This window comes from Strix aluco, chromosome 12 (assembly GCF_031877795.1).
Source record: "Strix aluco isolate bStrAlu1 chromosome 12, bStrAlu1.hap1, whole genome shotgun sequence".
NCBI lineage: Eukaryota > Metazoa > Chordata > Aves > Strigiformes > Strigidae > Strix > Strix aluco.
In genome coordinates, this window is record NC_133942.1 from 23,357,965 (window position 1) to 23,379,169 (window position 21,205).

The 21,205-nt window shown below is 43.1% G+C and overlaps 2 protein-coding genes and 1 long non-coding RNA gene across 9 annotated transcripts in view; 1 reads left to right on the plus strand and 2 right to left on the minus strand.

Moving 5' to 3' along the window:
* The window catches only part of SLC12A1 (solute carrier family 12 member 1), a 52,105-nt gene extending 48,487 nt beyond the window's left edge, over positions 1–3,618 (minus strand). For 3 of the 4 annotated variants that reach the window (XM_074837027.1, XM_074837028.1, XM_074837025.1), the window contains exon 1: positions 3,405–3,543. The gene's annotated coding sequence lies outside the window, so the exon portion shown is untranslated. The other variant, XM_074837026.1, reaches the window with a different exon arrangement.
* LOC141928588 (uncharacterized) lies at positions 237–8,213 on the plus strand. Its single transcript, XR_012624802.1, has 3 exons — positions 237–486; positions 5,559–5,711; positions 7,627–8,213. It is a non-coding gene; the product is annotated as an uncharacterized LOC141928588 (long non-coding RNA).
* Positions 6,172–11,446, minus strand: CTXN2 (cortexin 2). 4 transcript variants are annotated; one of them, XM_074837032.1, is made up of 4 exons: positions 11,203–11,446; positions 8,424–8,479; positions 8,236–8,318; positions 6,172–6,618 (listed from the first exon to the last, which is right to left on the minus strand). In XM_074837032.1, the coding sequence occupies exon 4, from the start codon at positions 6,562–6,564 to the stop codon at positions 6,316–6,318; it is 249 nt and encodes an 82-aa protein (XP_074693133.1). In that variant the 5' UTR covers positions 6,565–6,618; positions 8,236–8,318; positions 8,424–8,479; positions 11,203–11,446; the 3' UTR covers positions 6,172–6,315. The 4 variants fall into 4 exon arrangements, with proteins under 4 accessions (XP_074693133.1, XP_074693130.1, XP_074693132.1 ...); XM_074837029.1 differs by lacking the exon at positions 8,236–8,318; XM_074837031.1 differs by lacking the exons at positions 8,236–8,318; positions 8,424–8,479.
* Positions 11,447–21,205: the final 9,759 nt, after the last annotated feature.

The following is a 21,205-nucleotide window of genomic DNA, read 5'->3' on the forward strand; positions in this document are numbered from 1 at the left end:
TGTGGGGATGTTTCCATCTGTGACAGATGCACTCGACCCCTTAACTAAACTAGCAGTAGTTTGTTACAGGCTCCAAAGGACATAAAGGCCTAAGCTGTAAACGGGCCAAGAACTCCTCTAGTTTCAATCTGCTCTCTGAAAACCCGCAAAGGAGCAGAGTGGCACAGTGAGCATTGATGCACGTGAGCCTGGAATACCGATCATGTGAATAACACATGAATAGCAGGTGGCTTTTCCAAGACTCATTTATTGAGGAACAAAGTAAGTTGTGAGTACAAGGGGTCTTATGCAATACTTTTTCCATCACATGTAATTTGACTACAAACCAACCACTTTATTCCATAAATATGACAGCCTAAGTGAGCCTTCTTTGAGCTCTCCCTGCTATGCTGCCTAGCTGCATGGCAGTGATCTCCCCTTGAGTTGGGACACCTCTCAAGGTTGCTTATCAAGGCAGAGAGACCTTTTGCCAGCAACAGATCTTTGGTAAGCGACTGATATCACACATAACCTTGTAGTTTAATTGCTATCCTTAATGAGCAAAACATATGGTAACATTGATTTTGTCTTGGAAACTTTGATTTTGTCTTGGTAACTTTGATTTGTGCCTTGATAGTTTTGAATCACTGTTCAAATGATTGTGCCATACAGTAATAGAGTGAACCTTCCCCTTGAACTTTGTTAAGTCACACTTTTACAACATCATATTAAAACCACTTTTGCTAATGCTTTTGATGGTGATTCTTTAAGTGACCTAAATCACACATTTGTGACAGTCAGCAATTGGCAGTCAGCAGGATCCTAAATCAGGATTCACGGCAAACTGGCATAGTTGGCAGAACCCTAAATCAGGATTTGCGACACTATCTGTATAAAATGGGCTTTGGATCAGATTCCAAGTACCTAAAATTGATTTTCAAATATAGTGTTTCTTCTAATAATTCAGTGTTTAATTGAAGCCAGTGAAAGTGTAGGCAGTACAAGGGATATGACACAAGATTCCATGAAGTCCATTTAGTGTTCAAGTTCCACTTAAGTATTATGCTACCATGTATATTTCTCTCATAGTCTAAAATTAAATTTGCATTAAAAGCTTGAATCAAACACATTTTTTTAAATTAACTACAAAAGCTAGGCTTTAAGTTTTCAGTAGTTCCAGGATGGCGACAATTTGTGATCAGGCAATTAAGATATAGCAAATTGTTCTTTTTTTAAGTAAATAAAATTAATGTAATATGGAGGAATAAATAGGCAACTGAAACAGATCCAAAAATAGCATTGGGTTTCCTAAATTATAATGGAGGAAATAAATGACTATGGTAAAGTAGTAATTATTGAGAAATATTAAAAATAGTCCTAGGCGTTGGAAGGTTCATAGAATTTTACACTCAATTTTATATTTGTACACTCAAAATACCCTTTAAGATGATTTGAAAGAAATTGTAGCAAGTCATAGAATCACACAGATTGGAAGGGACCTTGGGGGCTTATCTAGTCCAACCTCCCACTCAAAGCAGAGGGAACACTGAATGTAAATCAGGTTACTCGGGGCTTTTACCAGTCAGGTCTTGACATCTCCTAAGGGCAGATTCCACAATCTGCCTTGTCAGCCTGTTCTACTACTTAATTGTCCTCAATTTTTTTTTTTTCCCTTTATATCCATTTGGGACCTTGCATGTGTCACTCTATTACCATCACCTCTCACTCTTCTGCTGTGTAAAGAGCATGGCTCTGCCTTGTCAGTAACCTCCATGGAAGTATGGGGGCGCTGCTTAGGTTCCACTAATGCTTTTTCTTCTTCTGGTTAAACAAGCCCTGTTTCCTTATAGGGCAAAGGCTTCTACCCCCGACCATCTTGTGGCCCTCCATCAGACACACACAAATTTATCAACATCTTTCTTACATGGGCATGTAGCGGGGGACAAGTAGACAAATTTAGAAACTGGGTTCTAGGTACAGTCTGATGAGTGCTGAATAGAGGGGAATGATCACTTTGCTTGATCTACTGGCTGTGGTCCTGTTAACTCAGCCCAGGACACTTTTCACCTTCATTGCTCCCAGGGCACGGTGCTGACTCCTCTGTAGCCTGCTGCTCACCTGGTCCCTTCCAGAAGAGTTGCTTCCTGCCAGTGAGGCCCCAGCCTGTATGGTGCAGGGGTTTAGTTTGTCCAAGGTACAGGATTGGCATTTGTCCTTGTTGAGTGTCATGACATTCCCGTTGGCCCATTCCTCTAGCCTGTCTAGGTCCCTCTGAGTGGCAGCCCATAGAGAGGCGAACATATGATAGTTGTACAATCTGCTTCCCACCTCCACTTTGCCCCACAGACCCCCTCAAAAAAACAAACAAAAAAAACCCCCAAGAGCAAAAGAGGCACTTAAATATAAGGCCTTTAGCGGGTTAAGTACCATTGCAGCAACTTACAGCATGGCCTAGATGGCCCTGAAATGAGCTGTTGAAACAATGGCAATCCATATGTCTTGAAACATACTTCTAAGGAGATAAGGGAGTGTGATTGTATAGACCTGTATAGTTCCATAGGAGTCCAGGTCTGTTCAAACTGACTAAAACAGAATATGCTTAGACTTTGAAACTCTGCAAGTGTATGTAAAACAGAAAGTTTTAGAAACAAAATATATCTATATAAAGGAATATATGAACTGAAAATCTGGGTAAACAAGCCCATTAGAGGCATTTTTTAAAGTTTTGTGCTTTCACAAGAGGTTGGACTAGATGACCTCCAGAGATTTTTTCCAATTTAAATTTCTCAGTGATTTTGTGAAATGCATTTGGCCCCTTGGCACAGAAAGATAAAATATCTCATCAATGTTTATATCTCAGCAATATAAATTTTCTCTAAAATCACATATCAAAATTATAATTTGAAGAGCTGATAATCAAATGTCCTCCATCTTCAGTGTGAGATATAGCTAAAGCACATTTTCTCAGTTCTTTCATCATCTATAGATAATATTCTGCTGTCACCTTTTCTGCTATGATACCACTTTATAACCCCCTCATATTTATGTTGGTTTTCCTGCTTAACGTTTTGTAAGCCTCACAGCAATATGTTACATTTATTTAGTTTATTTTACTTCTGCGGGGTTTGGATGATCAATATTATTATTATTATTACTACGACACATTTCTGATCATAGATAGCATTCTGCTTCCTTCAGCCTTTTCAAGTTGTAAGGAAGTGTTTCATCTTCAGGCATGAAGGACAAAAACAAATCTTTTGTCATTAAGGTCAGTGAAACTAGGTTTGTTTCCATTTCTATGACTGAATGAAATCCTGATTCTTTGATGCCAATGAGACTTTTGCTACCAAGTAAAATGATTCTGTAATTTCACTGTCTTATTTCCATAATATTACTATTTTGCTAGGAAAAGAAAAGTCTCTTACCTTTCTGCTGTTCTTGAAAATAATACTTTGATTTTCACAGTGTATTTCCAGAGGTGTCTCAACTGTTATTTGCCATTAATTTTGTGTTTAGTATTCTAACACTGCACATAAATAATCAAGTTTACCTTATTCAGGATAATTTAACTTACCATTCAATCCTGTGTTTTTAGGGAAGGACAATCTGCCTCTTTTATTCATGCATATGAGTGTGTCCCTCTCTTTGAGGCATTACAGACTCTGCCTTATTGGCCAGATTTTCCTCCTGCTTAATATACTGAATAGACCATCCAATCCCTCTCTTTCAAAACATTTCTAGGTGGTGATTTAGAGAGGCATTCTAGCTTGTTAACTATTAACCAGCAAATGTACCTATCCATTACAATGACTGGGTTTATGGTATTGCAAAATTTCTAATGGGCCTGAAAATACTTTTGTTATCTCCATTTCCCTCCCAGCTATGCCTGATTCTGTGCACAGATCATGATCTCTCTATTTTTCAGTTCTGCATTATAGTAACGGAGATAACAAGAGTTCAGGCTTCTGCTCAGCACATTTTATGCAGAAGATTCCAGTGGAGTCAGCGGGATCAAACATTTGTGGGTCCCCTTGTCCTACATGCGTTTTTGAACCATTTGCTCCTAACCCCGTTCAAAGTTTTACTCTGTATTTTTAAGGAAAACCTTGGAAAAATTATGTTCTGTGTATTCTTTCTGGGAAGGCTGACTCCCTTGTCTTTTGAGGGTGCAGAGAAGGGCAGGCAGGAAATGATGAAGCTTTGTAATCATGAGGGAATTTGATAATTGCTTCCAGCAATAGATTGAGTCAAGAACAAAAGTAGTAAGACAGTACTGGGGTTCTTTGGGTATGTTTGCTGTGTAGTTTAGAGATAACTGAACTATATTTAACCCAGATAACTTAAGTACCTTCAGCATTCTAACCTGACAGCACAGAGCTCAGCTGTGCTGATTAGGTGTATGTAAAGAGAATGACAGTGTCAGGTCTCTGCAGTGGGTGATCCTATCCAGCAGTAACAGATCACATGAATCAGTCTACTGATATCTACCTTTGATTTTGTGGTTAAATTAACTAGGGTAAATACAATATACTGAATCTCTGAGAGTCTGGCATTTTTTTAAAATGCAGAATCCAAAGCAGTTTAAAAACTCTTACATTCACAAAATTGTTTTATGTTTTATAATTCAAATGAATCACTGTAGATTAGTGTTGGCTGTTCCTCTCTTATATTCTTCAGACAGAATATTCACGTCCTTCCCTGTACAATCAAGTATTTCATGTTCCAAATGGCACTTGTGGTCTGCTGTCCCACTGACTGCCTCTGCCTAGTACATAGGGCAAAAGGGGCAATACGTATTTTTCAGAATACATGCAAAAGAAACCAACTGCTGTAACTGATCTCCTTGTCTTTGCTCCTTGTTGCAAACAGAGCCGTTTAGCAAAAGTGACAGTGCTTAAAATTCTAATGCCAACCTTCTTAAAAACTGAATTGAATTTCTGTCAAGTACTGTCACACTTGCTAAACAGCTGTGTATACGAGGGTGACCTTGAATATCCAGATTTGAGTCTCTGCTTTCACTGTTAGTTCTTCTGCCTTGATAGGATCTCCTATGACCAATTCTTCAGCTTGACAGTCCAGATCATACACTGTGCACAGCTGTAGGAGCACAAACTGAAGAACCAGCTGTGGAGAGGGGCTGGAGAGTAGAGAGATCTCCCATCAGCTCTGGACCCCTGTCCCTTTCGGGGGCTGAGTACAAATGGGGATGCAGTATGACTGTCTCTGCTTCAGCCTTGCCAAGCTGGTATAACTACTGCTGGGAGCTGTTAACCAGACAGTTTAAGTTCCAGTTCAAACTGAATCATCTTCCACAACCAAGTGGAGTAAAAAAAATGGCATGACTTGACCAGTTCAGCCAGACTGTAAGATTGGTTACTTAACATTTACTTTTTCCCTTTCACCTAAAATTTTTAACAATATGTGAGATGCTGGTGGACTGGGACTGTGGCGGTGTGGTTTGGACTGGAGTTCTGAGCAGGTAGTATGTTTTGTATTGCTGAATGTTTGTAGAGTAAAAAATTTCCTTAATGATGTTTGTTTCCCTTCCACTAATTCTGTTTGACTTTCTGTTGCTGCAGAGTAGGAGAACAGAGACCTATCAAAAAAATACTCTCCTGAGAGCTACACACTGATTGCAGAGGACCACATCAAGTTTCACACAGGAGAAGCAACATACACTTTCCCTATAAACAGTCAGTAGTACAGGACCTGCTCTTCTTGGAAGGTCAGAGGTGAGTTAGCAATTGATCTTCAGCTTTCCCGTCAGTTCCTTATTATTGGTAGCATGGACCAACACTTGTTCCTCTCATCTCAGCAACATGGACACACACCTCTTGCAGGCACTTCTGCTGAGCCACAACCATTTTTTATTCCCCACTTTTGTATTCTCAGTATACAATCACAGTCTCTAAGCTTCAGAAAATTGTGTCAAATGAGGAGGGGAGGGAGTTACCACTTAAGCATTCACCATTCATGAGCCTGTCTTTTGTCCTTCACCTTTCTCTCCAGCCTGTCATGAGATACAGTAGAAATGAGATTCTCCTCTGAAGAGGCAGATATCATCTGAGTCTTAAAATACTTTTTGGCCATGATAACTTTCTAGTGAATTTTTTATTGTAGTGTTTCTTTGCTGTTAACCATTTCTTATCTACTGTTCCATTGTTCCTCAAATAAAAAAAAACATGAAGTGCCTTTTGAGTTTGCAACAGATATTTATTTAACAAAATGGATGCCACCAACATATCTCCAAAAGGCAGATATATATAACAAATTAACAACAGTTGGTTTCCAAAATGAAATCAACAACAATTTTAAGGCAGGATATTCTGTGAGTTTTCATGCAAGAGCATATTCAAATGTTCCTTTATCCAACCCCTCAACTTCATCTTCCCATGTAGAGGAAGGCATACTACTGTAGGGGTCGAGCAAGATTTTGAAGCATCTGATAATTAGAAGTCCCAAGAAAACACACAAAATCCCCACAAAGGCAAAGCCAGTTTTTTGCTCTAAAGTCAGAGGGAAGGCAGACATTTCATTGACACTCATGCTGGCTGAAGTGTTGCTGCAGTAATTACTGCTCATCATTGGGCATCACATCCTGGTGACTCTGTGGGATTTTCACCTCTATTGCTTCTTTGCCTGCATAGAAAAGTAGAATCAGTTTGGTTAGATCTAAATGGGTGTGTATATCCGAGCTGTAGCATATGAACATTTCGAAATGAAAACCAGCCTGGATTTTAGTAGTGTCCTGTTGTTTTTTCACATTTAAATTAATGTGGTAAAATTGCAACTTTTAGCCTCTACACACCATCCACTTACTGGCCTCTGTTATGAGACAGCAAACTCACAATTTTCTGGCTTTCTGCCTCTTCAAAACAGAGTAATTTGAGCACGTGGCTGTTGCAATCAGTGCTTTGTCAGACTGGGCACAAGCCTACAGATTCTGGTTTGGCAATACTCACCAAGGTCTCCACCTGGAGAAACCAGTACATTTTCTGAAATGGCTTTATGGCGCAGTCCTTAAACTAGTTAAACTACATTGACTTCAGATGGAATTTCAGCCAAATAATGTGGATTTTGCTCATGTCATTTAGCTTGTAAACCTAAACAAATAGATTCAACTTGTAAAATGAAACATTCTGTGTGCAATTTTAGTGAAGTCTTGGGCTCCATTTTCAGAAAAATGCTGTGTGCATTTTGAGTTTGTAAGAAAGCGAGCATATTGGTAAAATTGTCCCTTCACCTTCCTCTATACATGTCCACTCTTGTGTATGAGGAAAGATCAGTGGGAGAAGAGATAACAGAAGTAAATTCCCTTCCCCTAAATGTTGCTCTCATTTGTTTCTTCTCCTTGGTCTTCCCCATTAAATACATACATATCCTGACATTTTTACAGGCATAGTAAACACCAGGTCTGAACATGCTCCTCATGGAGCTCAGGGGACTGACCCTGATGTGTGTCCTATAGGGGCAGGATGCTTGAGCATCTCCACCCCACCATTGCTACCAGGAGAGCTCTGTGTGTTTCCAGCCAGGAGAGACTTTCATTTTCGTCTTTTTAAGGAGATTTTATAGATTTTAGTTGGTGGTGGGAATCATTCTGCTTTATTTTAGGTTTTCCATCAGATCTTTCTTTTGTCTCTATAGGCAGCAGGAGAATTGGAAAGACTGGGACATCAGAAGTGCCAAAGGACAAAGACATTTTTATTCTAAGGTTGGAGCTTGAGGTTTTTTGGCTCTTGTTAACACCTATTTAACTAACACGCCTCGGGGGAAAAGTCTTTTTGTTAAAAATTTATCCATCTTTCCCCAGGGAATTCCCAGTATCCATTTATTTCTTGGCAGAGTAATTAGGCCACCCAGAGCTCTGTGCTGCCATGGCTACACTGCTTCAGGTACCTGTGCTGCTAGCCAGTTTAAAGGGAGCTCCAGTATCTGTACTGCAGTCATGCCTGAAAGTAGCCATATCCTGAGTCAGGCTACAATTAGTAACAACAGGAAAACTAAAAATAAGATTTGGTATTCCTCAGAGGACAGAAATGGACAGAACTTTTATCTTGTTTGGTGTCTCCTTCCTCACTTCAGAATTTGTGGATTTTGGAATATTATGCTAAAGAATGAAAAATTTAAAAAAAGGATTAAAAGGACAAGGCACAAGTCTTTTTCTTTTTTGCAATAACCCTCAATATATTAGGCATTAAATAACATGGTTTCCTATTACAGTCTTTACCCCTTTGCCAGAGCATAACAACCAACCATGTTTATTCTATAGAGCTGTGGATGAGATCCTTCCTTGTTTTGAATGATATTCTGCTCTTTGGGTCATGCTGGTTTAATTCCTGTTAAATTGGAGAAAAGATCCAGACATAGCCTATGGGAATTAGAAGTAATGTCAACAACAATCAATATTTATTTTCTGAAAATACATCATCGATAAAGCCCACCTGCTGTACGGATTTTCATTGGGCATACTTCCAATTTTTCTATTAAGTTTGACCTTCTGTAGGAAAAAAAAAAATCACAGAAAGTTCAATATCACAAATTTATGTCACAAATCAGTTGATTTGAACACGAGCCAGTCAAGGAAAAAAATTACCTTCCAAAAGTCCTAGGACACTGGGTTATAAAAATTAAATTAGAGGCTTATAAAATGATATGTAGACACTACCTGGGAAAGCCAGACCCAAAAACCTGATTGTTATCCTGAAAGACATGGAGAGAAATCTTGGGAACAGGCTGGCCATGGAGAACCCTGCATTTGAGCTGAGTCCAAAGAAATATGTATGTGTTTGAGGTGACATTTCTTCACTGTAGAAAGTCATATTCCAAGAATATGACTTCCAGCCTTACTAATTTTTCAGATTACACACTGGAATTAGTGGGATTTGTTTGTATGTTATGAGTTTGTCAGGAGATGTTATGGGACAGATCTCTGCAAAGCTTGACTGATGCTGGAACATGGAGTAGTAAGAATTTGACTGAAACAGCTGCATGAGAAAAGAGTGGCCATTTTGCTTAAGCTTTAAGTTCTTCTCTTCCTTGTCCCAAATTTCAGAAATTGTAATTGAAGCCTTAAAGTTCCCAGAACATTTTGCTCTAATTATGTATCCCCAACACTGTGGTACCAAGACTGACCTTGAGTGCCTTTTTACTGTTTTCACATTTTAGTGCTGCATACAGGTTAGATGTCCTCTCCCAGTTAGTCAGACACCCTTTCATTTGCTGCAGTGTATGTGTCAAGTTGTGAGTCAGAAGACCATGAATACTAACATGGCCTGGATCCAAAAATCCTTGAAGATAACCTTTAGGGCAGTATGATGGGGACAGGCATTATATCAGTTAGAATCTGCAGAGTCATTTTGTAGGGGCTGGCCTCAGACTGATCCCTCTTGACTTCTTTTTATAGGTCAAGACTCTATTCATCCTTTGATTTATTGCCTGTATAAAAACACTGGCATAAAGAAAGGCTCTTTAACATCCTGCTGTGAAATAAAAGGCCATTGGAGGCCCTTGTGAGGCCAGAAGAAACAATCGGAGTCCTAGAGAAAATAAGAATGAGGAAAATAACTTAGCACATAGACCCCTGAGGTAAGAACAGAGGTATGAGCTGGGGGTGCTGGCTGCACCTGTGGAGGGTGAAGGGGAACACCATGAGCTCTAAGTATTGTGAGGCAGCTGGAAGAAAGATGTTGAAATTCTTATTCTAGCAGCATCACCAGCTCAACTCTGCCAATCTTTGGTGTGGATTGAAGATCCCAGCCCCAGCTTTTTGGTGGTTTGGGCATCAGTTTTTTTAGACCTAGCATTCACCCCTATGTTTTTGGAGATACTGAGAAGATTAAGACAGTAGCCAGTAAGTCTGTAATAGAGACTTCCTCAATAATCTTCCTTGTATTTTGGGTTTCAGTCCTTCCCTCATAGAGCCCCCTATAGGGTTTTTTTTTTTTTTTGTAATGGCTCAGTACTGGAAATGAGTACCCGTAACGTCTGCTCAAGCTGGGAGCATTCATCCTCTTGGCATGATTAAGCCTCAGGTGCCTGCAAACTCACTTCATAAACGATAGTGTGTAACAAAATGGACTAAATCAGTTGCCATCTGTTCTCCCCTTGGATGTCTGCAGCCCAGCTGCTGGTTCATGGATCTGGTCATTCTGAAGGTACTTCAAAATAGCTTCAGTCCCAGGCTTGTGTTTCAGTGACAGCAAACCTGAATTGAAAAGGTGCTGGTGTGGTTAGGGACATAAACAGGCATCCTCTGGGAGTTTCAGCAGCACTTCATTTACACTTAGCTATCTGGTCAAGGAAACTGAACTGTATTCCAGGAATGCTATTACAGGAATTGGGCATAGGAGGTGGTAGGGCAAAAGGATTAGCAATGGAAAAGACCTAATGAAACAGGAATCAGCAAGAATGTGGAATTGTCCAAAGGGTCTAAGCCATCTGAGTTAACAACACATGGCCAGAAATGCTGCAAAAACAGCTCTGTGACCACACAGCCAACCTGTCATGCTCCTGTGCACACTGCATGCCTGTATTCTCGGAATTGCTGGGGAGAAGGCTGTCTCTTTGGGGTAAGGTTTCTAAGACAGCATACAGGGAGATGTAAGGTAGGAAGGTCAGGGCATGGATGCCCAGCAGATGAAGGCATGGCTAACTGTTCTGCAAGGAGAGCAAAGCCCCCCCAAAACAGGCAGTGCTTTTGCAGCACTCAGGGTGCAGGCAACACTTTCACATGAATGGCATTCCCCTGCAAAGAAGCAGCAGCCGGGCAGTGACACTTCCAGCCTTCAGACAAGCAATGAATTGCAGAAATGAGATTTCATCCTTCGTAAATACGCAAGCCTGGAGTCTCTGTTGGACGAGAGCTCCTGTGCTGTGAATTCATATACGTGGTCTAGGTTTGGATAATATAGAGGGACAGGAAAATAAAACGTTCACTAGCATCATCCTGAACTTGTGAACGTGGGAAAGTGTTGCCTGCCTCCCCGGGGATGGAGGCTGCGAGAGAGCGAGCACCTGCAGAGCAATTGTTGCTGTAGGGTTGCACGCAGAGCCTTCACTTTCACCGGCCCCGCGTCCCTGGGGGGGCGCAGATTTGCGCGTTTACCCTCCCTCCGCCCCTCGGCCGCCCCCCGCCCGGGGGTGCCTGCCGCCCGCGGGCCGGGCCGGGCGGTGCCGCAAGGTCAGGCCCCCCGCGCCCCCCGCGCCGCCCGCGCTACGAACCCTTCTCCGCCGCGCCCGCGCTGCCCATGGTGGCGGAGCGCGGAGCTTTCCGCGGCTCCGGGCCCGGTTCGGCCGCTGTCGAAAACCCAGGCTGGAGCCCCGACGGCTCGCGCGGCTGCGGCCCCGGGGGACGGGGGGTGGTCCCGGGTGGCGGGGGTGGCTCGCCCGGGCTCCCCTCGCCACCCGGCGATGCGACCCCGCCGGGAGATGCTCAAACCGCCCTAATTAAAAAATTAAATGCGGCCGCTGCTGCTACCGCCTCCTCCTCCTCCCCGCCCGCCCCCTGCCATCGCCGTTCAGCCGCGCTCCTCTCCAACCCCCCCTTTGCACAGATTAAACTGAGGAGCGTGGAAACTTCCTGCAAAACACTACGTGCGGCGCATCGGTAAGGGCCCGGCCCCGGGCCGCTGCGGAGCCGCGCGGGAGCAGCCCTCCTCCTCCTCCTCCACCTCCTCCTCTCCGCTCCCCCGCAGCCCAGGCTGGGTGACGGGGCCTCAAAGATCCCTGCAGTGATGGAGGACGGGGCAGCGGTACCCGCAGGAGGGGGGCTGCCCTGCCGCCCCCCGGAGCCGGGACCCCCGGTACCGGCCGGCGGCGAGGCGCCGTTGCTGAGCCGCGCAGCCCCGCCGCCGGCGCGGAGCAGGACCTGTAGAGCCGCGCTGGGTGCCGCGGCACAGCCCTGCTCGCCGCGGCACAGCCACTCGGCAAGCGCCGAGCAGGGCTTGCCACACTGATGCTGCGTTGCTTCGCGTGGCGAGCTAAAAGCCCCCGAGGCTGCACCTGCCGTGTGGCCTCGGCTCCTCCCGGTAGCTTTAATAGTAATGACGGTTGAGGCATAGAACATGTGGCGACATGGCTGGGAGCCGCTGCTGGTGCGGAAGCCGAGACGTCGCTCCCCATCCTTTCCTTAGCTGTGTGTAGCTGGTGGTGTATTAGGGAGGCTTCCATTTGCCGTAACAGCAGGTGTTTAAGGTGGATAAGGAAAGAGGATTTCTTTTCTCAAAGCTGGATCTGTATATTGCACTAATAAATAGCAAATCTGATTTAAATTATAGTGAATCCATATTTGTGTGCCACCCTGCTGAATACACCCTTGCAGGGATGCACGTGTGTCTGTGGAACAGGACTGTATCGTAGTGCCATGCATCATGAGATTTTTGAGGCTATCGTAGAGATACTAGCAGAATTTGTTCTGTAGAAAATAATTTTTAAACGCCACATGTTTCTTGCTACACACAATAACACTAGGATAGGTTAAACCTTTTTCTTTCTAATACGAGCTGGGGAAAGGGGTTTGCATTGCCTGCCATTTTAATGCCTGATTCTTCTACTGTGTCTCCAGTGGACTTCTGAGCACTGGGTAGTCTCAAAAAAAAAAAAAAAAAAGCTTTCTCCTGCTAGCAGAACTAATGGTTAAACCGATGGTTAACTATGCGCTTGCTAATGGTTTTTAGTTTGATCTTCTAATGTGGCAGCATCAGTCATGTGGTAAACAATGTTTGTTGCTGAAATTATGTCAAGCTAATTTTTGAAGTGCCTCTCATATCTAAAGATCTATGAAGACTTTATAAATAGATTGTTTTAAATAGTATAAGATTGTGCTTTCAGAATATGTATATAAGGAGCCTCTTCTGTTCCTAAGGAGCTCTAGTTTTCTTTTTTAGCCCTGTCCCTGATTTACTTGGGGCCCCATGAAGGTCTCTCGCTAGAGGGAAACAGCTATGGTTTGGGATTTTGGGATCAGCAAACGCACAAGGGCTTAGAATTTCATGGTGCCCCCTCAATCTAGCACAACTGTTTCGGGAGAGTGACGTAAATCCATGTTTTTCCGATAACTGTTGAGCATTGCTATACTTGGAGAACCTTACTGTAAGTAGGTCTAGGTCTGGGGAGTAGCCAGGACCACTATATCTGCTCTCTCTGGGAATGAGGGGCAATATTGACGGTAGAAATACCTAAACTCTGAGTAGGTGTCTTGCCTCTTCTGTCAGATTTTGGGCATGGATACTGGGTCTTGCACTACCATTTTTCCTGGAAGAGATTTACTTGTGGGATCTTCCTCCCTATAGATCTGATATTATCCTTTCCTCTCGGTATTCTTGTCGGAGTGAATGTTGAGGGGCTTTTTAACCGTGAAATAATTGCCCCTCTTGTACTATGGCGTGGCAGAGGTTGCTGAAATCACGATTATTTCTAGGAATCTGATACTCATGTTCTCTTTTAAAGACTTTACTTTTGGTTTTATGTGTTGGAGATCCACTTTTCATGGAAATGAAACTGGAAAAGAAACTGGTAGCCACTAACAGGCAATCAGCCTCCTTCTTCAGCTACCAGTTGTCAGCAGACATTATTTCTGTTCAAGATGTTATATTTTAAAATGGAGAAGTGATGGAATGACTTAATATTTTCCTGTATTTCATTGCTTTTTCACTTGAAAGTCACTACTTTTGCTCTTGCACAGGAACAGTGATTTTCTGTAAGGCAAATGGGATAGCAGTGTATGTGCGACTGTGCTGGATTCATGGACAAATGGAGTGTTCGCTACTCTTCGCTTTCTATTTCTTTATCAGGCTTCATCTTCTTTGTATTCAACAGAACAATAACTATTATTTCCATCTGACTTCAATCATATTTGCCGTTGATTCAATCCTTATTTTAGGGAGTGTTGTGTTTCCTCAAAGAAGAGCCCTTGAACAGAAATAGAGATTTTATAATCATCTAGTAATTTGGTACATTGACATTGCAAATTCAACTGGTCTAATTTAAGGTTGGACAAGGCACTTAAAGCCAAGTGGGTGCCAATGAATAAAAGTCAGTAAGGAAGTCTTAGAGCTATTAGCTGGTTAGTACTTTTTGATGTTTAAGGATCATTTGGGTGGTGTAAGTGTGAAGAAAATGTTAACAATTTTGAGAGATAACTTGCTTTTCAGTTTAGCTTTGAACAGCTCTTTGAGTATTCCTCCACAAGCAAACAAACTCTCCTTTCAGTTGCTAGAAATTTAAAATGGACTGATGATGGTAGAGTCAGTGAAGAATACTGTGCACAGAAGAAACAGATCAGGTTGAAATTCTCCTCCTAAGCAAATTTAAGCAAGTCTAAGCAAGGTTATGAAAACATGCATCATCAGAAGGCAATAGTATATTGGGGAGATAAAAGCACTAATAGAGGGCACAGTGAAAGAAGGAGAATTATATATTAATTTATGTAGAGGATTATATATTAATTTATGTATTGATCAGAGTTGCAAATAGGAATTATCTTATGTAATTTAATTCAGGGTATTTAATGTTTTAAAAAGGATAAACACCTCTGTTCTACCATTGCTTTTTCTGTAGTCTTAAAGGACCTGAATCTGTGTGCTTGTCCAAAGGCCATGCTCTTACTAGATACTGACTTCACCAGGGGCTCAAACATGTAGTCCACAGTCCTGGGGGTCCATAGGGTACTCCTCTGGTGACTGCCAGGAATGAGGCAGAAAAACAAGTTCTACAAAGCAGTCTTCCCATGTTAAATATCTGAATAAGCCCACTCTCCAAATAGGAAAAGCTTAGGGATTCAGAAGCTTAAGAAGGTTGAAAATCACAGCTTTTAAGTCCAGCACACATCAGTGTTAGTGTTGGGGAAGGTGGAAGAGTGCATGCATACAGTGAAAACCAACAGTGCCACCTGGTGTGAGTGGGACAGGAGATTTGGTCCATGAAGAGGGCAAATGTCCCCAGGTATGTCCCCAGCTCCTCCACCTTGGGGTTGGGGTGAGACCCTAGCCAACAGGGAGAGGGCAAAGGGCTTCTAAGACCTTAGGTGGGATGGGTTCTCTTTAGACCTGCAGGAGGTAGGTGTTTACTGCCTCACTGTGAAAGGGGGAGATGGTGGGTATGTTAGGGTCACTCAGCCTGTCATTAGAATCATGGAATGGTTTGGGTTGGAAGGGGCCTTAGACACTTCCAGGGATAGGGCATCCACAACCTCGCTGAGCAACCTGTTCCAGTGCCTCACCACCCTCACCCTGAAGAACTCCTTCCTTACATCTAATCTAAATCTACACTCTTTCAGTTTAAAGCCATTACCCCCTGTTCTATCACTACATGCCCTTGTAAAACGTCCCTCTCCAGGTTTCTTGTAGGCCCCCTTCAGGTACTGACAGGCTGCTAGAAGGTCTCCCCAGAGCCTTCTCTTCTCCAGGCTGAACAACCCCAACTCTCTCAGCCTGTCCTCACAAGGGAGGTGCTCCAGCCCCCTGATCATCTTCGTGGCCTCCTCTGGACTTGCTCAAACAGGTCCATGTCCTTATGTTGTGGGCCCCAGAGCTGAATGCAGCACTCCAGGTGAGGTCTCATGAGAGTGGAGTAGAGGGGGAGAATCCCCTCCCTCGACCTGCTGGCCACACTTCTCTTGATGCAGCCCAGGATACCCGTGGCTTTCTGGGCTGTGAATGCACATTGCTGGCTCACAGTTAGTTTTTATCACCCACTAATACCCCCAAGTCCTTCTCCTCAGGGCTGCTTTCAATCCACTCATCACCCAGCCTGTATTTGTGCTTGGGATTGCCCTGACCCATGGGCAGGACCTTGCACTTGGCCTTGTTGAACTTCATGAGGATTGCACAGGCCCACCTCTCCAGCCTGTCCAGGTCCCTCTGGATGGCCCATCCCTTCCCTCCAGCGTGTTGACCCCACCACACAGCTTGGTGTCGTTGGCAAACTTGCTGAGGGTGCACTCGATCCCACTGTCCGTGTCACCAACAAAGATGTTAAACAGCACCGGTCCCAACACCGACCCCTGAGGACGCCACTCGTCACCGCTCTCCACTTGGACGTCGAGCTGTTGACCACAACTCTTTGAGCGCGACCATCCAGCCAATTCCTTCTCCACCGAGTGGTCCATCTGTCAAATCCATGTCTCTCCAGTTTAGAGACAAGGATGTTGTGTGGGACAGTGTCAAATGCTTTGCACAAGTCCAGGTAGATGATGTCAATTGCTCTTCCCTTATCCATCAACACTGTAACCCCATCACAGAAGGCCACCAGGCTTGTCAGCCACGATTTGCCCGTGTGAAGCCATGTTGGCTGTCACCAACCACCTCCTTATTTTCCATGTGCTCTAGCAGAGTTTCCAGGAGGATCTGCTGCTTGATCTTGTCAGGCACAGAGGTAAGACTGACTGCCCTGTAGTTCCCTGGGTCCAATTTCTTTTCCTTTTTAAAAATGTTTCCCCTTTTCCAGTCAGCAGGAACTTCACTGGACTGCCACAACTTCTCAAATATGATGGACAGTGGCTTAGCCACTTCATCCGCCAGTTCCCTCAGGACCCGTGGATGCATCTCATCAGGTCCCATGGACTTGTGCACCTTCAGGTTCCTTAGGTGGTCTCGAACCTGATCTTCTCCTCTCTTCTCTCATTTGGGACCTCATACGTTGTGGAAGAAAGGACCAAAATGCAAGCGGTTGATCAGATTTTTTCTTTTGTAACTTCATTGGCTGGAGTAATGATTTGGGGGTAGAGAGGGTAATATGAATTGTTGCAATATAGGACTAGTAAAAGTGCTACCAAAAGTCTGGGGTTATGCAGCCTTTTAGGGGTAAAAAATATGTGATCAAGTTTTAGGCTCTTAAGCTGTGGTTGCATAACACAGGGGAAAAAAAAGATAATTAGGTATATTTAAGTCTTCAGTGGGGGAAAAAGAGGTTATATCCCTGCAGATCAAGTAGAGCAGGTCTGTGTGACTGATCCCACATCGTGGGTATAGGATGCAGCACAGTTTTTCTGGTTTTAAATATACAACATGCAGAACAAAAGCCTCAACACACAGTTCCATTCCTGTAGCAGGCATTTATTTGTACAAACTTTTACTGGGGGGGTGGGGTACAGGGGGGTGCGTATCTGAGCCAGTTAGTGCTGTTGAAGACTTATCTGGGGTGGGGGAGGGAGAACAAGAAAGAGGAGGCAAACTGGAAAGGTGTCAAAAGGACACGGGAGTGTGTGGAAGAAGCAATCAGCACCGCTGCTGCAGGTGTGAAGGTCTGTGCAGTAGGGGGGCTCGAGCTGCGAAATGGGTGTGCTCTGCAGCACCCGGCTGCAAGATGGGAGATGCTGCCAGCACACAGGCTCTTGCATTTGATAGTTTGCCCTTTTGAAGTGTAAAACGTTTTGTTTTCCAAAGTTAAAAAAACCCAACAATTGCAAAGGGATCGTTTGGGGAATAATACTTTCTTTACTTCAGGTCCATTATAGCTATGCAAAAGAGGGTGTCAGCTGCAGACTAGGGTTAATTTTTTTTAGAACAAAGTAAAGCAGTGTAGGTTGGGTGCAGCCTTAGGCAGTGCAGACTGGTTTGGAAATACTTGTGGCTGTGCAAAAAGGAATCTTTAAATGAGCTGCAAAAGTCAAATGATTTACAAAGCAAATCTGTTAAAGCAATCCTTCTCCAGGTGTACTCGGGACAGGGTCTAGAAAATGCTAAGCACGTTTTGGTGTCATAGCAAACAAAACAAGAAAAAGTATGTGCAACACATTCACCATGCAGGTATCATATAGGTCAGAACCATGTCTGACTGAAAACAGTCATTTACCAAACAAAAAAAAAAGGACCAAAAATAAAAACATATGAGGCTCAGAAGTCACATTCTCTCAAGTTCCATTCAAAGGGACTTTCAGGAAGATAGAACTTTTTCACAAGTCCAGCCTGATGAAAGTGTTGATGAACTGCTTTTGATCATAACTTAACTGGAAACAAAATTAAAACCAATATTGAGATGAACTGAAGACCAATTAAAATGATCCTTCTAAAAGGGTAGTGATACATATTTGGTCATTAGCAAGTTGAGAGCAGTGACTTGTTTGTCAGTGAGGACTTGAGACTTGGATTTCCTGGAGAGTTTCTGTACTGAAAAGAATGCTGATACTTAGAACACACGTAATTATTTTAGCTCCATAAATGCTACTTGTACAAAAGACTTCCGAGAGTAGTTCCTTTACAGTTGCTTATATTTACATATATATGCGGGAACACTAATAATATTTCATTATCCTCAACTCCCCGTATAAATCAGTGCTGTTAACTCCTGCTTGCCAAGAATATACAGCCATAATGCCATACATCCTATGCATAACTGAGAAACACTATTTACATTAGGGGACGATGGGAGGAATTTGTTAGGACAGCACATCAAGAACACTTTTAACAGTTTTGTACTAAATGAGGGATCCCTTTGTAACAGGAACATGCCTCAGAGACCATGTCTGTCTCCTTTAAGGACATGAACAGAGGCAGAAGAGATGTTGGAAGCCCATGTACCGAAAGATAATTTAAAAATATTCTCAGGAGAGATCTGTAGTAAAAAAAGAGAATTTCTCAGCACAAATACAAGCATAGAAAGATACTGTCTTTCCATTTTTCACTTACTATGCCAAGGAGATTTTTAAATTTTTATTTCAATTGTTTTATGTGCAGAAATCTTCCTAGGGAAAAACTTAAGCTTTTCTCAACACAGTTTTGTAGACCACAGAAAACCCACTTTTTAATCCCAATTCGCCCCTGTCAGCTCCCTAACAGCTCTTTGTGGCATTGTTCTCCCATTTTTGTTACTGTTCTTTGAAAACAGAAATATTGAGTGATTATGTGTGAGACTTCTAGAAAAGGATGCAAGACTCCCATAAAAGTCCTGAAACAGGCAACTGAGGTAAAAAGAATGTTATAAATAGGAGTTGTGGTGCGAGGGGAACAGGGCAAAGCTAGCAGCATGCCTCCAGGCTTTAAGTGAAACTATGCCCCCATGCAACTCTAGTACGGTACAGCTCTACGTTTATAGATGTGTATCACTGTATAGATTGTACAATTATCATTAGTTATTACAAAAGACATTGAGTGACAACTAATTGTACTGGTACAAAACTATGTGTATGCTGGGCCAAAAAGGCATACAAACTTGAGAAGGCTGCAGCTGAAATAGCCAGTGGATTAAGTAGGCAGACTCTGTGTAAGAAAGTCAATAATTCTTCCCGTTACTATCATCCACGGGCCCATGGACATAGGAATTCAGCATCAGCAGCTTGGTGCCATAATACTGGGTTAGGGAGTATAGGATTCCAACGAGATGCTTCATGCAAAGCACGGTCAAACAGAGGTCTGGTAACAGGGTTTAGTAACCTGAACATGTGAATTACTTCCTTTCATTCTGCAGAAGTGAGAGCTGTAAAATGTAACGACAGTAATTTCAAGTAAACATTAACTATTTCAGTGATGATTATTATCGGAAATACCAAGTTATTTATCTAATTATGGTTAATGTGTGAACAGAATTGCACCTCTTATCAGACCTCTAGACATGCCTTTCTACCTTCATCTGGCATGTAGGGTGTTTCTCCAAGTAGCTTTCTCCAAAATCTCAGGTGTTACCAACACCTGGTGTGACAATCATGAGGACAGACAGACAAAAGAGGGTCCCAGCAGCTCATAAGGAGTTTGCTTCCAAACCCCACATTTGTCCAGGTCAGCGATTCTTAACTGTCTCTTGCCAGAAACACACTCCAATAGAGATGTGGAGCCTCTGGACTGTTCAGCTTTTCTTAACCTTCATTTATGGTTTTCTTAAAAGAAGTGCATGGATTCCTGTGGGTCAGCAACCAGAAGCCACTGATCTAAATTCACTGCTGAGGGCTGAATGGTTTTCCTTATATAATAGATGTTAATACACTGTTTGGTGATCCCTTTAGAAATACTTTGGTACTTGTGGCTAGTGAAATGATTAAACTTTGTCCAAAGGATAGAAATTATTTTTTTCTTTTAAAAATATTGCTTAAAGCCTATTTTCACCCCCCAAGTGATAGAGAGAAATTAGAATTGAAGAAGCGAAGGGAAGCTGAGAGGAATATGTCACAGATTCTACCTCGTAAGTAAATTAACATCTTCCAGGATGAGTGATAGAGAATGCAAAATGTTTAGTAGTGTGTGTGGGGGGGGCACGGACCTATGTAATTTTGAAATTTTATATTAACAACTATTCATATTTAATTGTTATCTATATTTAAGAATAAAACAAATGTCCATCTAGAAGCTTCCAGTGCTCTAACTACAATTGAATTTGCAGCCTAATCTGCCCAGTAGCTTTATATGTTTATAAATAATAAGACATCTGCAGTTGGAGGACAATGTAGGTGCAAGCTGATAGCTTTTTAGTCGATACTAGAAGAGTGTCCCAGCACCCCTAAGGAGGCTAGGTATAAGGATTGTATTTGGTCTGTGAGCTGTCTCAACACAGGTTAAGGGGTGATGTGGGTCCGCAGAATTCAGGAGTCTTCATTTCCTCCTGAATGTGGGGATCTTCCTAATGCTGGAGGTACCGAAATGGTGGGAAAAAGACATAGGCAGGAGGAGTACTTTACTGGTGACTACTCTGATTTTTGAAGGAACAAGGAGACTATAAATGTAGGAAAAATGCAAGGCAAATTTTGTTTTAAGAGATATGACTTCAATTCATTGTGTATTCCTAGCATAAAATTTGAATAATAGGTTACAGTCTATTTTCTGAAGTAGAGAGAAGGCAGTGACCGTGGTGACTTGCTTTGGAATGCGGATGGTCCCCAAACAACAGGCGTGATGCTCAGTTAAGGGTCAAGCAGGCTGCGGTGGACAGTATTATTATAAACATAAAGGTGAAGAGCTGAAAATGTGCAATGGCTTATTTATTGTTAACACCCTACGGCTTTGCAGATAAGCTGTACGAAACTGGCTTTTGAGAGGTGCGGGGGTCACTGTCCACCGCAAGAGGTGGTTGGTTTCAAATCAGGGGGAATTTGCCCGTGGCAGGTTGGGGAGACAGCCTGTCTGCGGGGGATGACTAATGACCCGGGAGTAGGCCCGAGCTTGGGGCAGAGCTGCCCCGCGCTGAGCGGGGGGCAACAGCGCCTAAGGCCTGGTCGCCCACCCGGAGCCGGGGCCGCTGGGCCACGCACCCGAGCGGCGGATCCCGCGGGACGCGGCCGCGCTGTGCCGCTCCTGCGGGA

Bases quoted from the DNA above. Each gene is read 5' to 3' on its own strand.
- CTXN2 (XM_074837031.1), bottom strand. From the start codon at position 6,564: ATGATGAGCAGTAATTACTGCAGCAACACTTCAGCCAGCATGAGTGTC.